We start from the raw sequence: 24406 nt of genomic DNA, 5'->3' as shown, positions 1-24406 counted from the left end.
CTCCCACCCTACATGAGGAACAACTGGAGCTGTCCAGACAAACCAGCAAGAGAACAGTAAGCAGTTTATGGCTGCGGGAACATGTGGCTGCTGGGACAGACACATCACTGACATACTTCAGAAACACTAAAGCCACGACAGAGGGCTGGAATTCCACTTTTGAAAATAATAACTTTAAGAAATCATCTCAATACAGGAGGGGAATGCAGCTTGTAAAGATACTCTCAGAGCTCAAAAACTCAAACAAATGCTGCAATGAGTTTTAAAGCTGGAGCCTCAAGGTTCACTTTCTCAGTGAATATTCTACCTATCTCACCAGTGTTAAATGGTCTGTGTGCATGATGTCAGAACATGAAGATGTGTGTGTGCAAAAGCATTCACTTTCCAGGCAGCTACAACCACCTTTCCAATGCAGTCCTGTCTGAGAACCCCCGCAACAGAGCATGGCTGCCTGCCTGCAACCACCCACGCAGTGCAGGGGCAGCCAGCTTGTCAGCTCCTCAAAGGAGGAAGAAACGAGGACAGTGCACAAACTGAGTGCCTGGTTTTCTGGACTGAACGAGAAACCGGGAAAAGGAGCTGGCGGGCTCTGTTGCCACGGCTGATTTTACATCTCTGTAACCAAGCAAGGAGCTTGCCTGAGTCAAGAAGTCTCATTTAGCATTCCAACGTGTGGGTGGGAGGGAGGAAGGGAGGGAGGGAGGGAAGGAGGCAAGAGCTGTCACACGGTTTTAGCTGCCACCCCTGCCTGCCCTGGCTGTCTGGTGTGGGATCTAGCACAAAGGAGAGAAGCAGGGCACGTGGAAGGTGCTGAGAAGCAAGAGGCATGTCTGTACTAGTGTGCCTGGAGGTGAGAAGGTTAGAAGCTCTTACTGTAGAGCCTGGGGTACCAATAACAGCTCTGAATGCCATTCTTTAGTCACTTCAAGGACAGCCCTGTTTGAGTGTCCCAGGGCTATGATAAAAATCACAGACAGGGAGCTTGAAACAGCACCCATCCACTCTCTTAAGAGTTCTGGAGGCCAGAAGTCCAAAATCAAGGTGCTGACAGGAATGTGTTCCTCTAAAGGCTTCAGAGGCGGGGGTATCCTTTCCATCTCCTTCAGCTTCTGGTGGCTACTGACATCTCTTGCTTGTGCCCACAACACTCCATTTTCTATGTAGTTTTCATGTGGCTTCTTCTGTGTCAGTTTCAACTTCTGTCTCTTTAAAGAACATCTGTCACTGGACTTACAGCCCACCCAGATAATCCAGGATGATGTCATGGTGAGATGCTTAATCATAACTGCAAAGATCTTTCTCCAAAAGAGGCTATATTCCATAGATGTCTTCCTGGGCCTGTAGAGCAAGACTCTTGACTTGTTTTCTTTACCATCTCTTGTGCCTATATTGGCTGGGCAGTTAACAAAATCAATAAGCACAGCTGTAAAATCATGGGCTAGATTCTCAGCCATTTCAAGGGCCACAGAAAATGGATGCAGTGGTGGCCCAGAGCCATATCGCTGATAGTTAGGTGACCTCTTTCTACATCTGCGTGCTCAGGGGAAGCAGCATGCTGAATGCCACACAGCAGATGCAGTGCAGTGAGTGGAAGGCAAATAGGACCCTCCTAAAACAAAACAATCTGTTCAGTGATTTACAGTATGATGTCAAACATGTGATCAGAAGAAAAAAAATAGCCTGACAAGTTACCAATAAATAAGTAAGTCAAGAACACACCAAACTCTTAGCTCCTGAAAGTGATAACATTCCATAGCATGTGTCACTGAGTGACGAGGCTGCATGGTGGTGGTGGGGGAACCCTAGCAGGAGGGGATCCCAAGTACAGTAGGAACCCAGGCTGATGGGAGAGCACAGAAGAGGGTTGTGTATGTCTCCTCTCTTTCTCAGATTCCTTACTTTTTACAAGTAAAACTACTAAAGAAATAGCAACAACTTTGAGGTACTGCAGGAATCAATGCATCCATCTCACTTCCACAGGGCTTTCTCTAGGCCTACCAGAACTAGCAGACTACCCACAGATGCTGTGTTTGTAGCAATGCTGGTACCCAGTTTGCAGCTGGTTTTGCTTCTTTCTATAAACTGTACGGACAGCAGGTGCATGGCAAAAACAAAGTATAACCCTGATAACAACGAGGACACAGAGAAGCCCAGAGCAGAGCAAAACATGAGGCCAGGTGTGAGAGAATCTGAGGTGTAGGGTGTTCATGGACACTGGGAATGAAGACACTGCATCTGACCATCCTCTACAGTAATGGCCCCCAGCTGGCTATCTCTATCAGACAAGTTAGGAAAACACCCACCCATCCACCCACCCCACTCCACCCCCCAGACAAAGGGCAGCATCTCCCATATCTATCTGAGGCAAAAACCTATGAAAACCACTGTGGAGCAGTTCCCTTTCCCCATCACTTTCTCCTTCTTCCTTCCTCAGCTGAAGAAAGCCATGTTTGAGTCCCCTTAGGACTCTCAGGCTTCAGCAGAGAAAGCTCTGGCCAAATGGGTGTGGCTCTGAGGCCCAATTTCCCTCTTGAGCAAGCTACTGCTCACCCCTCCTTCCCAACCCTCAAGGTTCTGATTGTAAGATGAGTTTGCAAAAGGATCAAACAGTATTAAAGGCACCTCATAAAGAACCTGGTCCAGTACATGAATTAAGTTAACAGAGGCTATTACTATAAGATGTTAATGGTTTGGTTACCAGTTATATCTTATTCTACTTACTTATTTTATTGACTGGTTACTTGGTTTTTAACAGTTTTTATTGACAACTTCCATAATTATAGAAAATAAACCATGATAATTCCCTCCCCTCTCACTTTCCCCTTCACAATTCCACTTTCCATCATATCTCCTCCCCTTCTCAATTAAGTTCTCTTATGATAAGGATCTTGTATATGTAGGATGAGGCACTGTGAGGTCATGGCTATCCAGCCATTTTGTGTCTGGAAGATACCACTGTAAGGAGCCCTACCCTTCCTTTGGCTCTTACATTCTTTCTGCCACCTTTTCCACAATGAACCCTGAGCCTTGGTGTGGTAGAGACATTTCATTGCCGAGCACTCCTCTGTCACTTCTTCTCAGCACTATGGTGCCTTTTGAGTCACCTGAGAGGTTGGTTGGTTGGTTGGTTTTTTGAGACACTGTCATGCTATGTAGCCCAATCTGGCCTCCAACTAACAGTAATCCTCCTGTCTCAGCCTCCCAAGTGCCGGGATAACAAGTGTGAGTTACCACACTGGGCTTCATCCTATTCTACTTTGTATGGACACATACAACCCATAGAAAGTAACATTGTTCAGGACTATCCATGAAACCAGACATTGTTATCAACAAAAAGCCTTGAGAGATAAGCAATTTAGTAGCAATCACATTTTTGTAGACATAATGTAAAGTAAAAGGAATTATCAGTACACAGATTATAAATCCAATGTGTTCTAAGTGCAGCAGCTATGTGCTCAAAGACTAAGTTACAAAGGTTGGCTGTAATTGTCTGAAATGGGAATGCTACTGGCTTCTAAGTGAAACAGACTATTAGGTAAAGGCTCCCCACTCAGAAAAAGCAGCACAGAGTAGAGCAACTTGTTTCACACTCTGTAGTCAGAGTTCAACCAGCCAAGGTAAAAGGCAGCACTGTCACAGACTTCTTAATCTGTGTCGCAGAATGGGCATGGGCAGTGCCTACCAAGAAGAGTGCCTACCAGTCCACTGCCAGCATGTTGTTTAATGCCACAGAACCTCTACAACCATACAAAGCTAAAGTGAGGTCCAGGCTGTGAGGACACCTGAAATGTCCAGTAAGATAAAAAAGGAAGGAACCAGTGGTGCTCAGAGGAAGCTACAGCCTGGGAAAAGCTCAGTGCAGCATTATTAATAAACAGGCTTTAGGGCCAGAGAGATGGCTCAGTGGTTAAGGCATTTGCCTGTGAAGCCCAAGCACGCTCGCTCGCACGCTCTCTCAAAAATTACAGGCTTTAAGGATCAAAGGTAATAGAGCACGTAACTGATCTGTCAAGGTGATAAGAGCAATACTAGGATTCTCCAAAGAAAAAAAACGAGTATGCATGGGTGGGTGTATATATGTATATGAGATTGGCTTGCATGACCACAGAAGTTAAAATGTTCTACAATGCCATCTAAAAGGAGAGCCAGGGAAGACAGAGCCTTAAAATGAGAGAGAACTATGATGCAGCTCCAGTTGGAGATGGAAGACCTGCAAGGCCTGCTGAGCTGCTGGTACAAATCCTGAAGTTTAAAGGCCAAGAACTTGGAGTGTGGGGCCCGGAGAGATAGCTTAGCTGTTAAGACACTTGACTGAGAAGCCAAAGACTCAGGTTTGATTCCCCAGGACCCATGTAAGCCAGATGCTCAAGGAGGCACATGCATCTGGACTTCATTTGCAGTGGCTAGAGGACCTGGAGTGCCCATCCTCCCTCCCTCCCTCCCTCCCTCCCTCCCTCCCGCACTCCCTCTCTCTCTCTGCATCTTTCTCTCTCTAAAATAAATAAATTTTTAAAAAGAGAGAACATAAGAAAGAGTCTGATATCCAAGGGCAGGTACAGAAGCAAAAAACATTCCTACTTGTTGGTAAAGGGGAAAGAGAGAGAGGGAACCAGAGAATGAGAAAAAGATCAAAAGAGGGGAGGGGGGCCGGGTGTGGTGGCACATGCCTTTAATCCTAGCACTTGGGAGGCAGAGGTAGGTGGATCGCCGTGAGTTCGAGGCCACCCTGAGACTCCATAGTGAATTCCAGGTCAGCCTGGGCTAGAGTGAGACCCTACCTCGCAAAACCAAAAAATGAAGGGGGGGGGGGAGGGAAAAAGAGGCCAAATTTCTCCTTTTTTCTACATCTTGTTCAATCTAGGCTTTAGACTATTGGATAGTGCTATGCTCCCCACATACAGGGTAGCTCTTCCCCACTAAGCCTGCTGACCCACATGCCAATGTTCTCTGAAAACACTTTCACAGGTACATTCACAGGTATATTCCCTCAACCCAGTTGAGCTGACACCAAAGTCAACTTTCACAGAGGCAATAGCTACACTGCAGACAGAAGAGTACTTTTCTTCTAGCCACAGAATGCTGCCCCTGCAAGGGATGCCCAACAGTGAGATACAGAGCAAACATCAGACAGGTGAGGCCTAGGCAGTGCTGGCTGAAGCCCTGGCCAGTCCCCATAGCACAGGTGGGCCTGGGTACTGGGAGAAATCAGAACCCAGGACAGACGAGGTCTAGCTCCACTGCTGGAAATTCCATGTGCCACACATGGATCTTAGGAGAAGATGAGGCAGGTCAGGGCCTAGCAGTCCTGAGGCACATGCAGAGTACATAAGGGTCACAGTAGGTTCTGTTTTCTAGGTTTGACAATAAGATGTGGCTAAGGCTAGTCTCAATTCCCAAGGGCACTAACGGCTTGTTTTGCTTAGTCCCTGGACTGTGTCACCCTCTAGGCATGAGGACAGCTAAGACAGAGCCATGGGGCTTTCTATCCTATCTCCCAATGCTGCCCAGGTAGCTCCAGAGATGTCTACCACCACCAAGTACATCTTGTAGAGACTAATTTGTAGATACTAACAGGAGAGGGGGAATAAGCTGCCCACAGATCTGTCCAGTCATGCAACGCAACATGTGGGAGTCTCAACGGTTAACAGGTGAAGTGTTCATCTGGATTCACACCTTAAAACTCATCATCTTGAACTCTACCCTGGTTTACCAGCTGCTAAGAGAAGTGACCCACTTGGTCAAGTAAAACTGATCTTATTAAACTCCAGACTAGAATCTGGAAAATTTCACCTTGTACATACATCCATTTTGTACTTGGTTTTGCCTTTAATACATAAGGAGAGTGGAGTTCTCAGCAATGACCAAGATTCTTAGGTGTGGAGGCTGCAAATATTTCAGAAAGCCTATGGAGTGGTGTGAAAAATGCTCAGGAAATTTAGTCTGCTCCAACTACTGGAATTAACAACTTGACAGCCAATAGCAAAGACTTGTTCAAAGAAGCATCACAGCACGTTTGAAACATACCTGAAACTCTGCATACAGGTACCTACACTTACCAAAACACACTTGCCCGGCTCAAGGCTCCAGAGGGAGCTCTCAGTGTTGATCTTGTGGGTGAGCTTCCCTTCCATGAGGACTCGCTCTCCACTTTCTTCCAGCATGGCCACACGGATGGAACCACTGCTAAGGGCCACAGAGACCTGAGAACATAGCAGGAGAAAAATCATCTATGTGTGAGGATGGCAGCTGGTGTGCATACTGGTACATACTGAAGGCTCACCAGCCATCCTGGCCAAGAAAGCCACTCTAACCTATCCCACACTCAAAAGCAACCTCCAGGGCTGGAGAGATGGTTTATCAGTTAAGACGCTTGCCTGCGAAGCCTAAGGAACCATGTTTGACTCCTCAGATCCCATGTAAGCCAGATGCACAAAAGGTGAGGCAAGCGCAAGGTTGCACATGCCCACTAGGTGGTATAAGCATCTGGCATTGATTTCAGTGGATGATGCCCTGGCACACCAATTCTCTCTCTAAAATAAAAAAAATTAAAAAGCAACCTCCCTCCCTATCTCAAATAGAAATAAAATAAAATAGGGGCTGAAGAGATGGCGCAGTGGTCAAGATACTTACCTGCAAAGCCTAAGGACCCTGATTTGATTATTTAGTACCCCCATAAAGCCAGATACACACAGTGGCACTTGCGTCTGGAGTTCATTCCTTGTAGTGACTAGAAGAAGACCTGGCATGCCCATTTTTCTCTCTGTTTCTGCCTCTTTCTCTCTCTCAAATAAGTAAATAAAATATTTAAGAATTAAAAATAAAGAAAAATGACTGGAGAGATAGATGGCTTAGTGGCTAAGGCATTTGCCTGCAAAGCCAAAGGACCTCAGTTCGATTCCCCAGGACCCACATAAGCCAGATGCACAAGGTGGTGCATGTATTTGGTGTTCATTTACAGTGGCTGAAGGCCCTGGTGTGCCCATTCTCTCTCTCTCTCTCTCTCTCTCTCTCTCTCTCTCTCTCTCTCTCTCTCTCAAATAAATAAAATTATATTAAAATTTTTTTAAAGGAGTGACTTTTAATTTTTTTGTTTATTTATTTATTTGAGAGCAACAGACAGAGATAGAAAGAGGCAGATAGATAAAGAGAATGGGCGTGCCAGGGCCTTCAGCCACTGCAAACGAACTCCAGACGCATGTGCCCCCTTGTGCATCTGGCTAACGTGGGTCCTGGGTAATAGAGCCTCGAACCAGAGTCCTTAGGCTTCACAGGCAAGCGCTTAACCACTAAGCCACCTCCCCAGCCCATATTAAAAATTTTTTAAAAAGCAATCTACACACTGTCAGTTCCTTCAGGTGATCACACCAGAAATCAATTTCAGCGTGTTAGGTATTGTGGAAGAAGTAGCTGGTTTTGGTTTGCTGCTCAAATCCCTTTTACCCTGTGTGGCTAGGAGGACTGGTTCTCAGGCTTGAAGGCAAGCACAGGACAGGAGGTGGGTGATTCCGAAGAAGCCCAGCTCTAGATGGCGGTGCCCATGAGAGCTGAGCTATCTGCTTATGACTGTCCGATGAGAAACAAGTATGCCTTCTTCCTCCCATGAGCTGTAACCCAGGCTGAGACCACAGCTTAGTCTTCACCTAGGACAGTGAGCCAAGTTGCTTTCGTTTACCTGGTTCTTTATGAAGTAGAACTTCAGTTTGTCCTTCTCCCTCTGAGCCTGCCCTGGGCAGAAACCAGCCACGCACTCACCTTACTCACCTGGGCCTGCCTCTCCCTGTGCTGCCACATTCCAGTCTCCACATCACACAGGGATTGCTGGGAAAAGGTTCTTTACTTCCTATCACATAGGCAGCCAGCAGATTCTAAAGCAGAGTACATTACCCCAAAAAGGTGTAAGATCAACAACTGGAAGAGGACAGAAAATAGAGCATCTTTTTGTGCTCGTTTTATCTGCTTTTTTTTTAAAAAAAAATCTTTTGTCTTTACTTTTATTTATTTATTTGAGAGAAAGGGGCAGGCAGAGAGTGGGCATGCCAGGGTGTCTAGCTACTGCAAACTCCAGACACATATGCCACCTTATGCATCTGGTTTACATGGGCCCTAGGGATTCAAACCTGGGTCCTTAGGTTTTTCAGGCAAGCACCTTAACCGCAAAGCCATCTCTCCAGCCCCTTACTTGCTCTTTTTAAATGATAAAAATCTATGCTTTATAAAATGCATGTGTATATGTGAATGTGCATGTGTGATGTGTGGGGGTGTGTGTGTCATCCTCAGGAACGCCACTCCATCTCCTTTGAGATAGGGGCTTTCGAAATGAGACAGGCTTCCAGGTAAGATGGAGGCACAGTAGCCAAACCAAAGCAGCCTAGGGAGGGAATTAAGTAGAAACACAGCAAAACACATTCTTCTACCAAAAAGTGAAGGTGTATAAATTATCATCCACCACAGCAGAGAAGCAGGAGAGAACAAGATCTTCCATAAAGGAGGAAACTGGCCAGAATCTCACTGAGGTGCCAGCAGCCCTGATCTGTGCACCCACCTGCCCAGCTGGCACAGAGCTGCAGGAGCAGAAACCAGGTGGAGGGATTTTCCGCTCACATCAGCCTCCTTGCAAAGTCAAGAATCCTGAAGGAGAAGACAGCAGGGACCAGCTGAGCAGCTCTGGTACAACTGTAGGCACCCTGCACGGCCTCCCATCCCCCCACCCTCAGGACTGTGAACATCCGGAGAACTCATTCAGCACCAAGAGGGGCTCAGTGCCCAGCCGATGTCTCCTAACTGCCTCAGGCAAATGAAAACCTCTATGTCCCAACATAGTGCTAATTGAGAGAAATCCATATCATATTTGCATCTTAGAGCTTCATGTAGATCTAAAAAGATACCGTATCAATACAGCAGAATAAGATAGGAAAAAAGTATTGGACCAAAAACAAACAAAACAAACAAACAAAAAAACACTAGGACTAAAAATATAGTAATGAAAACAAAATCTTCAATAGAAAGGCCAGAAGATAAAGTCAAACAAATCAAGGCAGGGAGAGATCAGTTTAATTCAGTCAATATGCCATTACAGAAATTATAACAATAAGCACTTTTTTTTTTTTTTCAAGGTAGGGTCTCACTCTGGTCCAGGCTGATCTGGAATTAGCTATGTAGTCTCAGGGTAGCCTCGAACTCACAGCAATCCTCCTACCTCTGCCTCCCAAGTGCTGGGATTAAAGGCATATGACATTACACCTGGCAATAAGCACATTTTTGAGAGAAAAAAAAAATGTCTTGTTTTTAAAAAATCCAATGAGGGCTGGAGAGATGGCTTGGCAGTTAGGGTGTTTTGCTTGCAAAGCCAATTCAGGTTCAATTCTCCAGGACCCATGTAAGCCAGATGCACAAGGTGATGCATGTGTCTGGAGTTTGTTTGCAGAGGTTGAAGGCCCTGCATGGCCATTCTCTATCTGCTGCTCTCTCCCTCCCTCTCTCTTTCAAAAAATAAAATTTTAACAATCCAATAAAAGCTAAAGAGATGGAATGAATGAAAGACAGCTTTCATGTACTTTCCTAACACTGAGTGTGTGTATGTGTGCATGTGTATGTGTGTCTTCAATGTAGGGTTTCACTCCAGCCCAGGCTGACCTGAAACTCATAAATCCTCCCACCTCCATGCTGGGATAAAAAGGCACGTGCCACCATGCTGGGCTCAACACTGAATATTTTAAAACATGGTCTGGTAGATTCCAAAGAGGGGCTTAATGAGATGGTTCAGCAGGTAAAAACACTTGTTGCACAACATAAGGACCTGAGTTAGAACCCTAGATCCCTACTATCCATGTAAAGAGCTGGGCATAGCTGCACACATGCCTGTAACTCCACTGCTAAGGAAGGGTGGAGACAGGGAAATCACTGGGGCTTATGGCCAGCCAAAATTACCAACTAGGTTGGGTAAGAGACTTCATCTTAAGAAATAAGAAAAAGACTGATATAGGAGGACACCTGATATTCTCCTCTGGCCTCCATATGCGTGCATATGCATCTGTGCACATGCACACAAGCAGCCCCCCCCCACACACACACACATAGCAAAAGGAAAAAAAATTCACAAAGAGCCAGAGTAGATGAGAACCCGTAACACTGGATTTATGAAAACAGAAAGAAATTCCTTTGATCTTCCGGGGGGAGAGCTATTTTAAGACAGAATTCTTTCCATATGTACCCTAAACTGTGAATAAGTATACAGTTAAAATAAATACACTTTAAGGGACACATATACTTTAAGGGAAAAAAGAAGAACACTAAAAAGAAATAATACCCGACCCATATCCACAAACACGGAAGTATTTTAATTTAGAAGTACAGAAAGGAAGCTCCAGGGTAGAAGCTACACAACAGAGCTAGAAAACAGACTACGTAGGAGGTGAGAAGGTATTCCGGAAGAAAGCTGACTTCTAAACAAATAGTATTACTGAATCTAGGTAACTCTTGAGGTTATGAGGAAATCATACGCATTTTTTGGCAATATAAAAAGAAAAACAGCAAGAAACACAGGAGAACCAAAATGATGTAAGAAATTCCTAATTCAAAAAGATGTCAACGAAAATAGAGAAAAGGCTCTAAGAAGGCTCTTTTTTCCCCATCAAAGTGACAAGAAAAATGGTAACAACTGTCAGTATCAACTTCTTATAAACTCTGGGAACTAAACAAAGGGTTGTGAAAATCCAGGGATAATTATTCAAGAAAAATGAGCACATTTCAGTAAGAACAAGTACAGAGACGTGTGGCTTGCCCTAATCTCATCCACATTTTCTATTCCCTGGCCAGCTTCCCAGTCCTAGTACATTCTATCTGACAACAAGAGCTAGGGCTCTTTCAAACCCCAAACTGCCGTTACTGACCTACGTGATGGTTCTACGAGGACTCTGCTGGCAACATTGTTACAGAATGGATTTTTTTTCTTGAGACTATGTCTCATGAAACTCAGGCTTGCCTCAAACTTGCCATGCAGTTGAAGCTGACCTTAACTCCTGATCCTCCTGCCTCCGCCTTCCAAGTGCTGAGATGATAACAAGTACGCATTACTATGCTTGGCTGCAAGGCTGTTTCGGAATTAGACTCAGAAAAGCTTTGCCCAGGGAAGTGTTTGTTAAAAACAATTACAAGAAAGTGTTTTAATTGTGTGACTACCTGAGACAGTGGGTAACAACTGGAGCATTCCAAAAAACAACTATGGAAGAAAATGTTCACAAGGCCTTGAAAAGTTCTAACACATTCCAAAATATCTAGAAAGAGCACATAAATAAATATGAAAGGCTCAATTCATGTTCAAGAATCCCAGGAAGGCCTCTTGCTCAAGGTCTGGACGATCTTTCCTTTGTGGCAGGAAGTGAAGGTAAAGCAGCATGGACGGCGTGCTTCAATGTACACATGGAGCGCCTCTGTGAAGACTTAGTGGTCCCGGGTGTTTCTCGGATAAGTCATTGTATATTGTCTATCCTTATGGAAGTTGTCAATAAAAAGAAAAAAAAAACCCACCAAGCACAAAGAGAAACAATACCTAGTTTTAAGTCTCGAAGGCAGTTAAATGAGGTATTCAAAGAGCCGAAAGACAAGGCTGGGTGTGGTGGTGCACACCTTTAATCCCAGCACTCTGGGAGGCAGAGGTAGGAGGATGTAGCTGTATTTTTTTAAAAATTATTTTCTTGGGCTGGAGAGATGCTTTAGTGCTGTATTTAAAAAAAAATTATTTTCTGGGCTGGAGAGATGGCTTAGCAGTTAAACCCTTGCCTGTGAAGCCTAAGGATGCCGGTTTGAGGTTCAATTCCCTAGGACCCATGTTAGCCAGATGCACAGGGGGACACACACATCTGGAGTTTGTCTGCAATGGTTGGAGGTCCTGGCACACCCATTCTCTCTCTCTCTCTATCTGCCTCTTTCTCTCTGTCACTCTCAAATAAATTTTTTAAAAAATTATTTTCTTGGGCTGGAGAAATGCCTTAGCAGTTAAGGTGTTTGCCTGCAAAGCCAAAGGACCCAGGTTCAACTACCCAGGACCCACGTAAGCCAGACGCACAAGAGAGCACACACATCTGGAGTTCATTTGCAGTGGCTGGAGGCCCTGGCGTGCCCATTCTCTCTCTCTCTCTTTCTCTGCCTATCTCTGTATCTCTCTCAAATAAATAAAAATAAAATATCTTAAAAAATAAAAGTACAGCTACAGGGACTATGGAGATTGCTCAATGGATAAAGCACTTGCAGCTCAAGTGCCCAATTTGAGCCTCACAGCCCATGGGGAAAGCTAGAAGCTTTTGTGATCCCGCACATTGGCAGCAAGAAGGGAGGCAGACCAAAGAATTTCCCAGAAGTTCAGGGCAAGTGCAGCAGTTAGCAACCACCACAGGAAGAATGGGGCAAGGGGGGGGATCAACACTCAAAAGTTTTCCCCTGACCTCCAAATGTGCACTATGGTACATGCATGCCTATACACATACACGCACACACACAGAGAGAGAGCGTGCACGCTATAAAACAAGGGGGCTAAAATACTATTCTAGAAAATATCCACTAAGCACAAAGGAACAGAAGAAGGAGAAAAGAGGAATAAAAATTTCAAAACTTGGGCTGGAGAGATGGCTTAGCGGTTAAGCGCTTGCCTGTGAAGCCTAAGGACCCCAGTTCGAGGCTCGGTTCCCCAGGTCCCACGTTAGCCAGATGCACAAGGGGGGGCGCACGCGTCTGGAGTTCGTTTGCAGAGGCTGGAAGCCCTGGCGCGCCCATTCTCTCTCTCTCCCTCTATCTGTCTTTCTCTCTGTGTCTGTCGCTCTCAAATAAATAAATAAATAATATTAAAAAAAAATTCAAAACTTACCTACTAAGCCAAAAAAGACACACATGGATAGCAGTGGAATAGAATTAAATGTCTAGTAAGAAACCTACACACGTGTAGCCTATTAACTTTAGGCATGGGTATCAAAATAACTCAATGGGGAAAGGCTTTTTTTCAATCTCTTGTACTATGACAACTAAAGATACACATACAAAAGAACATAGTTGACCTATTACTCAAAATGAACTTGGGCCTCATGCCATATGAAACAAAAACCGAAAAAATACAAAGACCCAAATGCATGAGCTAAAATAATAAAATGCTCAGAAAAATGTATAAATATTTGTGAACTTGGGTTAGGCAACGGTTTTGTAGACACAACAAAAATACAAGTAGAACTCCATACAAGTAACAATAAGCAAGAGGGGAGCAGGAGGGAGGGGCCTAGGAAAGGAAAAAAGAAAAAAAATTAATTTCACATAAATTAAAAAACTTTTGTGCTTTAAAGACTACTGTCAAAGTACAAAGACAACCTACTAAGTGGGGAAAGTTATTTGCAAATCATGACAAAGAAATACTTTCTAGACTGTAAGGAAATCTCTGCTACTTCAACAGTCAGGTGAAAGCTCAACTGAAGCATGGACAAAGGGCGCCAGCATTTTTACAAAGACGTGCAAGTGGACAACAAGCAGATGTTGAAGACGTTCAACATTATTGTTCACTAGAGAAATGAAAATTCAAACAACTACTCGCACCAGAAGGATAGTTAAAATATAAACAAATAAAACAGACAAATATTGATGACCTTATGAGACATTTGAACCTTCATAATGATTAAATTTTCAAACTGTAAGAGGGAACATCTACTTTGAAAAAGTTTAACAGTTCCTTACAAAGTTCTATGGCCCAGAAATTCCATCTCTAGGCATCTCTACCTAAAGGTAACTAGAATTATACATGTATAAGCAGATGATAGAGGGGAAAATGAGGTTTATTCTAGCTTACAGACTCGAGGGGAAGCTCCATGATGGCAGGGAAAATGATGACATGAGCAGAGGATGGACATCACCCCCTGACCAACATCAGGTGGACAATAGCAACAGGACAGTGTGCCAAATACTGGTATGGGAAAACTGGCTAAAACACCCATAAGCCCACACCCAACAATACACTGCCACCAGGATGCTTTAATCCCCAAATCTCCATCAGCTGGGAATCTAGCATTCAGAATACCTAAGTTTATAGGGGACACCTGAATCAAATCACCACACCTGCAAAAGACCTGCATAATACTGGGCCCATCAACATTTCACCATCAACATTTCATCATGGATGATGAAGGAGGACACATACAAAAAAGACAACAAACCAAAAGAGGGATTAGTTGGTAAGAAGGGATTTCATGGAAAGAGGATGAAGGATGGGGCAGGAGGACACAAGAAAGTAATGGGAGGGATTATGATCAAAATACATTATGTACATGTATGAAAACTGTCAAAGACAAGTTTTGAAAAATAATTGCGGGGGGGGGGCTGGAGAGATGGCTTAGTGGTTAAGGCATTTGCCTGCAAAGCCAAAGGATCCTGGCTTGATTCTTCAGGACCCACATAAGCCAGATGCACAAGGGGACACATGTATCTGGAGTTTGTTTGCAGCGGCTAGAGGCCCTTCTCCTTCTCTTTCTCTCGCAAATAAATAAATAAATATAAAAAATCTTTAAAAATATATGTTAAAAAATAATTTGGGGGATGGAGAGGTGGTTTAGCAGTTAAGGTGTTTGCCTACAAAGCCCAAGGATCCATGTTTGACTCTCCATGTCCCACATAAGCCAGATGCACAAAGTGAAACAAGTGCACAAGGTTGCAACATGCACTCAAGGGGGTGCGTGCATCTGCAGTTCAAATGCAGTGGCTGAGGCCCTAGCATGCCAATTCCCTCTTCCTTCCTCCCTCCCTCCCTCCGTCTCTCTCTCACTCTCTCACACACACATGAAAAAAGGCCAGTCTGTTGGGCTTGCCTCAAAAGAAATAATAATTTGGAAAGCAATAGAGGAAGATACTCAATTTCAACCTCTATCCTCCACACACAAGTGCACTGCCCTCACATACATATAAACATGCATACACATATGCATGCGCATATACACACACAGAGACACAAAAGTATTTTCTGAGTTGCTAATACCTATGGTTATCTACAAAATATTCATATTTCGGCCTATAAAAGTGATGGTCACAGTGTATGACAAATGTTGAGTTAATATTAAAAAGATATTAAGTTTATGGGTATTTATGTTACATTAAGTTTATTAAGCTTATGAGTGACAGCACTGTGTTCTCTGCACTTGTACAAAAACTTCAGCAAGATACAGACCCCTTGAAATAAGTGACAGATATCACACAGATTCAGGAATATGGTTATACTGAAAAATGTAAACATTATTAGAGAAGTTACATCTGCCAGCGAAGCTACTGCTACATTTCTGGCAGAGTTAAAGAAGTTGATTTAAAAGAAAAAAAAAAGAAGGGCTGGAGAGATGGCTTAGCTTTTAAGTGCTTGCCTGTGAAGCCTAAGGACTCTGGTTCGAGGCTCTATTCCCCAGGACCCACGTTAGCCAGATGTACAAGGGGGCGCACGCATCTGGAGTTTGTTTGCAGTGGCTGGAGGCCCTGGCGTACCCATTCTCTCCCTGTCCCTCTCCCTCTCCCTCTCTCTCTCTCTCTGTCTCTTTCTCTCTCTGTTGCTCTGAAATAAATAAATAAAAATAAATTTAAAACAATAAGCCTTTGCCAGGCGTGGTGGCATACACTTTTAATCCCAGCACTTGGGAGGCAGAGGTAGGAGGATCACTATGAGTATGAGGCCACCCTGAGACTACACAGTGAATTCCAGGTCAGCCTGGACTAGAGTGAAACCCTACCTCAAAAAAACAAAAAGATAAAAATAAATAAAACAAATAAGGCTTTAATTGCATTAAAAATGGGTTCTTGGAGCTTGGAAGATGGCTCAGTGGTTAAGACATTTACTTGTGTCTACCAGCCGGGGCTCAATTCCCAAGCCACCCACGTAAGCCAAAGATAGAAAGTGGTAATGGGCCTGGAGAGATGGCTTAGCAGTTAAGGTGCTTATATGTAAAGCCTAAGGATTTAGGTTCAGTTCTCCAATACTCACATAAGCCAGATAGATGCACAAGGTGGCACATGCGTCTGGAGTTTGCAGTAGCTACAGGCCCTGGTGCGTCCATTCTCTCGCCAATAAATAAAATAGTTTTAAAAGTGGCGTGTCCGGTGTCCCTGGAGTACACACACACACACACACACACACTCTCTCTTAATAAACAAGTACACACAGTTGTTTTTTTTTAAAAAAACTAGTTACTAGATAATTTTTAAAACTGTATTCTTAAAAGAAAAAAAAAACTGTGTTTTTGGGGCTGGGAGCTGGCTCAGTGGGTGAAGTGCTAACCTCACAAGCATGAAGACCTGTGTTTGGATTCACACCACCAACACCAAAGCTAGGCATGACAGTGCACATCTGTAATCACAGTACCAGGGAGGTAGAGACTGAAGGATGTCAGCATGACAGGAGGCTAGATGAATCAATGTAATCTAGATTCAGTGAGAGATCCTGTCTCAAAAAATAAGGTGGAAAGTGAATGAGCAACACACCCAATATCAACATCTGGCCTCCACATGTATGTGTACATACACATCTGTATGAGCACCCACATATGAACATGCATACATACACACTCATTTGTAAGGGACGGAGGGAGGGAGGAGCTCTTGAGGAAGAAAATGCCCAATGGGGCATACATTCATACAAAAGCAAAGGAAACACCGAGGCATGGAAGGAAAAAATGACTTGGATACTGTGTAGCAATGCTTCAGGGCACATGATAAAACCAGGCATTGCATACAGATTAAAGAACCATGGGCTCTCAAAAATAAAAATCATCTGCCCATGCTCTGACAACATAATCAGGAAGTGTAGGTGACAGCATCTTGTTTATGGAACAGTTCCACAAATGTTTCATGCCAGACATGAAAAAATAATTGGAAGAGTTGGAATTTAAAATCCTATTAGTAATAGACAAATTGACCTGGTTAGCTGAATCTTCTATGAAAATGACAAAGTGAAGGTCTAAATACCTACCTCACTGCTTTAGTCCTTTGACCACGGCATTATTTAACACCCTTAGTATGTGATCCCATTTAATCGGGAATCAATGCAGCTCCTAACCCGAACACAATTCAGTAACGGGAATCATGCGCTACTGCTGAGGCAACACCACTGCTCACAGCAGCAGTGGAAGCATTAAAGGCAGAAGGTAAACGCCCGCTGGCACAACGTGTGGACGGAGCTGTGAATGTCTTCCCAGGGACTAGTGGAGCTGCTGGGAAAACCATCCATGCCACAAGCCAAGCTGACAGAGAGGGACTTCTTAACATGCTGGATGAAAACATAAAAGAACATGCTGACAGCCACTGAAAGTCACTGACAAATGAGGAACTCTAAGTACATCTGAGTTACCTGCAGAGGCAGAGGAAGGAGAAGTGTCGGGGACTGTACAGATATTAAAAGATATGCACTATGGAATGTATAACATTAAAGTCACCCATGTAATTGCTGTAAGATTACTACCTCTATCTGCTTCAGTTTCAGATCTTACATTGAGGCCCTTGATCCATTTCGAGTTGATTTCTGCCAGAGAAAAGGATCTAGTTTAATTCTTCTGCATGGAGATACCCACTTTTCCCAGCACCACTGGTTAAAGATGCTGTCTTTTCTGCAATGTGTGTTTTTGCAAATCAGGAAGTTGTAGTTACATGAACTTATCTCTGGATATTACTGTCTTTTGTTCCACTGGTCTATGTCTCTGGCTTTGTGCCAGTACCGTGCTTTTTTTCATTACTATGATTCTGTAGTACAACTAAAAATCAGATATGGTGATACTTCCAGCAGTATTCTTTCTGCTCAGAAATATTTGTCTATCTGGGTTCTTTCGTGCTTTCATATGAACTCTGAGATTTTTTTTCCCTATTTCGGTGAAGAATAGTGCTGGAATTGTACTGAATCTATACATTGCTTTTGGTAGGATGGTCATTTTCACAATATTGATTCTTCCAGTTCATGAGCACAGAAGATCGTTCTATCTTTGTGTCTTTCTCAATTTCTTTCTTCAGTGTTTATAGAAGCTATCACTGCATTGTCTTTTACTTCCTTAGTTAGGTTATTCCAAAGTATTTAATTGTGAATGAGAATGAAAGGTAGAGATAGAGACAGAGACAGAGACAGAGACAGAGACAGAGACAGAGAGAGAGAGAGAGAGAGAGAGAGAGAGAGAGAGAGAGAGTTTGAGTGTATGTGTGTGTTGTGAATAGGACTGTTTCCCTGAGTTCTTTCCCAGTACATTTTCACTGGTATATAAGAAGGCTATTGCCGGGGCTGGAGAGATGGCTTAGAGGTTAAGCGCTTGCCTGTGAAGCCGGTTTGTGGCTTGATTTCCCAGGATCCACGTTAGCCAGATGCACAAGGGGGCGCATACGTCTGGAGTTCGTTTTCAGTGGCTGGAGGCCCTGAAATGTGTGTGTGCGCGCTCTCTCTCCCTCTCCCTCTCCCTCTCTCTCTCTCAAATAAATAAAAATAATTTTTTTAAAAAAGCCAGGCATGGTGGCACAGGCCTTTAATCCTAGCACTAGAGGCAGAGGTAGGAGGATCGTTATGTGTTCAAGGTCACCCTGAGACTACATACTGAATTCCAGGTCAGTCCAGTCTAGAGCAAGACCCTACTAGCCCTCGGGAGGAGGGGGAGGGAAGACAGAGAGGCCAGTGAGTTACAGATCATCCTGGGCTAGAGGGAGACCCTACTTTGAAGGGGAAAAAAGGCTACTGACTTTTGTAGGTTAATTTTGTATCTTGCCATTTTGTGCAAAGTGCTTTATCAGTGCTAAGAGTTTTCTGATGGAGTCTTTAGGATCTCTTACATAGAGAATCATATTATCTACAAATCAGGATAGTTTGATGTCTTCAAATTATTTCTTTTTCTTGTCTTATTACTCTAGCTAAGACTTCAAGCACTAACTACAAGTGAAGAGAATAGACCCCCTATCTTGTTCCTGATCTGATCAGGAGCAAAACACCCAATAGTAAGATCTGCAACTCAAATATCTACAGGAAAAGAGAGGGGAGGATATGTCATGTTATAGGAATAGGGAAGGACTTTCTGTAAACAACTCCAGTTGCCTAGAAAATAAGGCAATATATAATAATAATCAGTAAAAGGGACCCCAAGACACTAAAGGCTATTGAACAACAAAGAAAGCCATCAACTCAGTCAAGAACCAGCCTAGGGCTGGAAAGATGGCTTAGTGGTTAAGGTATTTCCCTGCAAAGCCAAAAGACCCTGGTTCAATTCTCCAAGACCCATGTAAGCCAGATGCACAAGGTAGTGCATGTGTCTGGAGTTCATGTGCAGTGGCTAGAGGCCTTGGCACACCCATTTTCTCTCTATCTGTCTCTCTCTCTCTGCCTCTCTCTCTTCCTCTCTCTTTCTCAAATAAATAAATAAAAATAAAATAAAATAAGCCAGGCATGGTGGTGCCTCCTTTAATCCCAGAACTTGGGAGGCAGAGGTAGGCGGATCACTGTGAGTTCAAGGCCACCCTGAGACTACATAGTTAATTCCAGGTCAACCTGAGATAGAGTGAGACCCTACCTCAGAAAAAAATAAATAAAACAACTTAAAAAAAATAGAACTAGCCTAAAGAATTATAGAATATCTTTTGCCAGCTACACATCTGGTAAAAGATTAATATCTAGAATATACAAAGAACTCAAAGAGCTAAACATCAAGAGAACAAACAACCCAATCAAAAAATGAGCTATGGGGCTGGAGAGATGGCTTAGCGGTTAAGGCGCTTGCTGCATGCATAGCCAAAAGACCACAGTTTGATTCCCCAGAACCCACATAAACCAGATGCACAAGGGGCACATGCATCTGGGGTTCGTTGTCAGAGCTGGAGGCCCTGAAATGCCTATTCTCTCTCCCTCTCTATCTGCTTATTTCTGTATCTATCTCTCTCTCTCAAATAAAAATATATTTTTTTAAGTGGGCTATGGAGATGAACAGAGTTCTCAAAAGAAGTAAAAATGTGGGCTGGCGGGATGGCTTAGCAGTTCAGGTGTTTGCCAGCAAGGCCCAACGACACAGGTTCAACTCCCCAGAACCCACATAAGACAGATACACAAGGTGGCACCTGTGTCTGCAGTTCGTTTTCAGTGGCTGGAGGCCCTGGCATGCCTCTTCTCGCTCTCCCTCTCTCTCATAAATAAATTTTTAAAAATTTTAAAACTTTAAACTAAAAACTGAGCTGGGCATGTGGGAGCACACCTTTAATCCCAGCACTCAGGAAACTAAGGCAGGAGAACTGATATCTGATTGAGGCCAGCCTCAGCAACAGTAAGAGCCTGTTTCAGAAAAAACAAAGAGCCAGGTATAATGGCACACACCTTTAATCCCAGCACTCAAGAGGCAGAGGTAGGAGGATTACCACAAGTTCATGGCCACCCTAAAACTACATAGTGAATTCCAGGTCAGCCTAGGGGCTACAGCAAGACCCTACTAACCCTCAAAAAAAACAAGAAACAGAAACTTGCTGCATGTTCTCTCTCATATGTAGGATCATAGCTCTGAACCTCCAGACTTGTGAATTCAACTTGGATTCTCATCAGAGACAAGGAAATTAGAAAAGGGCTAAAGGAAGGGGAAGTTTTAAGGGGAGAAAATAGTAAAGCACAGTGATATGCAAAGTGGGGGGTGGGGATATAATGGGATTGGAAAAGGTTAAACAAAGGGTTAAAATAAGGGTGGAGAGATGGGGGAGAAGAGGCAAGAAGCCCTGGAACACCCATACATACAAACACACACACACACACACACACACACACACTCACACTCCCACAAATAAAATTTTATAAACTTGCTTGCCAAAAGAAAACCTACTACTTAGTAAACTTAAAAAAAATTAATAAGGGCTGGAGAGATGGCTTAGCGGTTAAGTGCTTGCCTGTGAAGCCTAAGGACCCGGGTTCGAGGCTCAGTTCCCCAGGTCCCACGTTAGCCAGATGCACAAGGGAGCGCACACGTCTGGAGTTCGTTTGCAGAGGCTGGAAGCCCTGGCGCACCCATTCTCTCTCTCTCCCTCTATCTGTCTTTCTCTCTGTGTCTGTCGCTCTCAAATAAATAAATAAATAAAAATTTAAAAAATTAATAAATATAGAATAGTAGGGCTGCAGAGATGGCTTAGAGGTTAAGGTGCTTGTCTGAAAAGCTTAAGGACCCAGGTTCAATCCCCCAGTACTCACGTAAGCCAGATGCACAAGGTGGCTCAAGCATCTGGAGTTCATTGAAGTGGCTGGAGGCCCAGGCATGCCTATTCTCTCTTCTTCTTCCCCTTTTTAAATGAATCTTTTAAAAGTACAATAGGAATAGAATGGAAATATAATAATAGAAATAGCCAGGTGTGGTGGCATACGCCTTTAACCCTTTCATCCCAGCACTTGGGAGGCAGAGGTAGGAGGACTGCCACGAGTTCGAGGCCAGCCTGAGACTACATAGTGAATTCCAGATCAGCCTGGGGTTACAGTGAGACCCTACCTCAAAAAAGAAAGAAAGAAAGAGAGAGAGGGAGGGAGGGAGGGAGGGAGGGAGGGAGAGAAGGAGGGAGGGAGGGAGGGAGGGGAAAGGAAAAGGTAGATAACAGAATGTAAAGGGAATAGAAAGGGGAAGGAGAGGGGGACTTAATAGGATGGTATTGTATATATGTAAGTAGAAGAATAGATTAATGGGGGTAAAAAGGCCTAAGTAAGGTCAATGGAAGAGATTAAGTAAAGAAAAGGTTGAGGGAGGACTAATCAAAATCTAAGAGGATATAAATAAATCATATGGAAAACTACTTTTTTGGACAATGGAACACTCGGGAGCCATAGATTGTTACTAGAAAATTTTCAGTGCCAGGGATGGGATACCTTCCAGTGAGTTGTTGGCCAGGGAGGTCCCTGATGCCCCCAAAACATTACAGGCCATTGCCAAGGCCCTTGGTTTTCCACAAGGAATAGATAGTAAGACCCTATTGCTGAAGACTCCACATACTTGGGCTGCAAGGTCACTGAGAAGTCCTGTTGGAACTAAGCTGAAAAACTCCTCCATGTAGACCAACTGACAGAAAGCTGGAAAAAGCCACACTGCATGGAGTTCAATGGGAGAGAGAGGAATCACCAGTGGAGATACTCAACTGTGCAAGCCTTGTATTTTGCCAGCCAGGCCAAATGAGCCAATAGGTCAAATAGTGGCACATCTGTTATGGGGGAAAACAGCTGCCCTCTAATTTGACTGGAGGCCTGCTCCATGGGAGGGAATACATCCCTGATACTAAAAACCTACAACAAGGGTAGTCATGAGCCCTAGGGGTATAATGTCTGCTGATGTCTGGCTAAATATATATACTATGCTCATCAAACTGCCCAGCAAGCAATTCTCTTAACGTTCATACCCTTATATTAATGTTACTCTCACTTTTGGTGAGAGAACCTTCTCTTTTCAGATGGCAGTGACCTTGGGATGACTCACAAAGCACCATGGTGCTGGGCAAAAGTGACAGAGGAGTGCTCAGCACTGAAATATCTCAATCACACCTCCCATGGTTCAGGGTCCATTGCAGTAGAGGTGGCAGAAAGAATGTAAAAGCCAAAGGAAGGATAGGACTCCTTACAATGTGCTCCCTCCAGACACAAAATGGCCGGGATATCCATGACCTCACAGTGCCTGATACTACCTACACAAGACTATCAGAACAGGAGGAAAAGATGATGACATCAAAATAAAAGAGAGAGTGATTGAAAGGGGGAGGGGATATGATGGACTGTAGAATTTCCAAGGGGGGAAGTAGGGGCAGGTAGGAACTTACCATGGGATATTGTTTACAATCATGGAAGTTGTCAATAATATATGTATATATTACATATATATATATATATAATATATATATATATATATATATATAATATATCTATCTATCTATCTATCTATATACACGTATCTATCTATCTATCTAAAACAATGAACGGAGGTAGCCTATACAGATGGATAAATCTGCTCCCAGCAGCCATGGCTTATCAAATGTCACTGCCAGGCATGGGATACCTCTCTGTGAGTTGTTGATTCAGGAAGCTTCCAAGGCCCTTAAAATAGTATAGGACACTACCAAGAGTCTTGGCTGCCCACCAAAACTGAAAGAGAAGATTCTATGGCTAAAGATACCACTTGCTTCAGTTCTAGGGCATAGAGAAATCAACTTGGAGATAAAGTAAAAGCTTCCTTCCTGCTTGTTGACTATTAGCTCTCATAGTGCCAAAAGCTGCTATACGCACACCACTAGGAAAGAAGCCACCCGCAGTATCACCCAGCAGCCAATCCTGCATTCTGCAATAGTGACACACCTGGCAAGATGTGCTTTCCAATGCAATAGTTATATGATTGTCATAAAGGCAATCTACTGCTCCCTGATAGTGAATCCATGCCTGGCACTCAAAATCAGGTCCAAAGCCCATGACTGGGGAGACTATAGGCCCTTGGGAAGAACATACTATTGTTATACTGCTAAATGGATGTATTGTCAAACTGTTTCCTAAATATGTTTTTTTTTAATTATTATTTACTTATTTATGAGATAGAGAGCAAGAGAGAGAATGAGCATGCCAGGGCTTCTAGCCACTGCAAACAAACTCCAGACACATGTGCCACCATGTGCATCTGGCTTACGTGGGTTCTGGGGAATCAAACCTGGGTCCTTAGGTTTCGCAGGTAAGTGTCTTAACTGCTAAGCCATCTCTCCAGCCCTGCTTCCTAAATATTTATCCTTTTTCTTTTGCCATGTGTGTGCAGGGTGTGATGTGATAAATGTACACATGTACAGACACATGTGTCCCATGCACACACATACAAGAGCCAGAAGAGGATATTGAAAGTCTTCCTTCAGAGCTCATCCACATTTGTTTCCTCGAGACATAGTCTCTCATCAACATGGAGTCAGTGAGGCCCAGCAATTCTCCAGTCTCTGCCCCCAACAGGACTGGGATAATAGACATGTGTGTGTGCATGTCTGTACCTTTACAGCACCCATGTACTCTCCTGTGGTGGGATGTTCTGCCTGTGGTAGCTAGAGAGGAAAGTCGGGTGTCCCACTCCAGTACTCTTTCATCCATTCTCGCTTGAGCCAGAGTCTCTTACTGATCAAAGTGAGCTATGGAACTGAACAGTTTCCAAAAGAAGTACAAATATTTCATATCACCTAAACTTTGGTTATCCCTCTGCCCACTCCCTCTTCTCCCCTATCTTTTCACCCTCATTCCTGTTTAATCCTCTCCAATGCTGGTATACACCCACTCAAGAAAAAAACTGTTTACGTATCACTCATGTTTGCCACTTTTTCATGAGCTCCAGTGATTTCTGAATCTCTGCTCCTTTTCAATACTAGGATTAAAGGCATGTGTGGCCATTCCTAGCTGTTTAACACGGGTTCTGGGAAT

The 24406-nt window shown here is 43.7% G+C and overlaps 1 protein-coding gene across 1 annotated transcript in view; it reads right to left on the bottom strand.

The window, feature by feature from the left end:
* The window catches only part of Nudcd3 (NudC domain containing 3), a 129479-nt gene that overhangs the window by 16827 nt on the left and 88246 nt on the right, over nt 1-24406 (bottom strand). The window contains exon 4 of the mRNA XM_004652905.2: nt 6057-6200. Within this exon, the coding sequence (XP_004652962.2) occupies nt 6057-6200 (144 nt within the window). The remainder of the gene's footprint in view (nt 1-6056; nt 6201-24406) is intronic.

The sequence above is a fragment of the Jaculus jaculus genome, chromosome 16, assembly GCF_020740685.1.
Source record: "Jaculus jaculus isolate mJacJac1 chromosome 16, mJacJac1.mat.Y.cur, whole genome shotgun sequence".
NCBI lineage: Eukaryota > Metazoa > Chordata > Mammalia > Rodentia > Dipodidae > Jaculus > Jaculus jaculus.
Note: the sequence above shows the minus strand (reverse complement) of the source record. Positions and strands in the feature narration are given on the sequence as shown.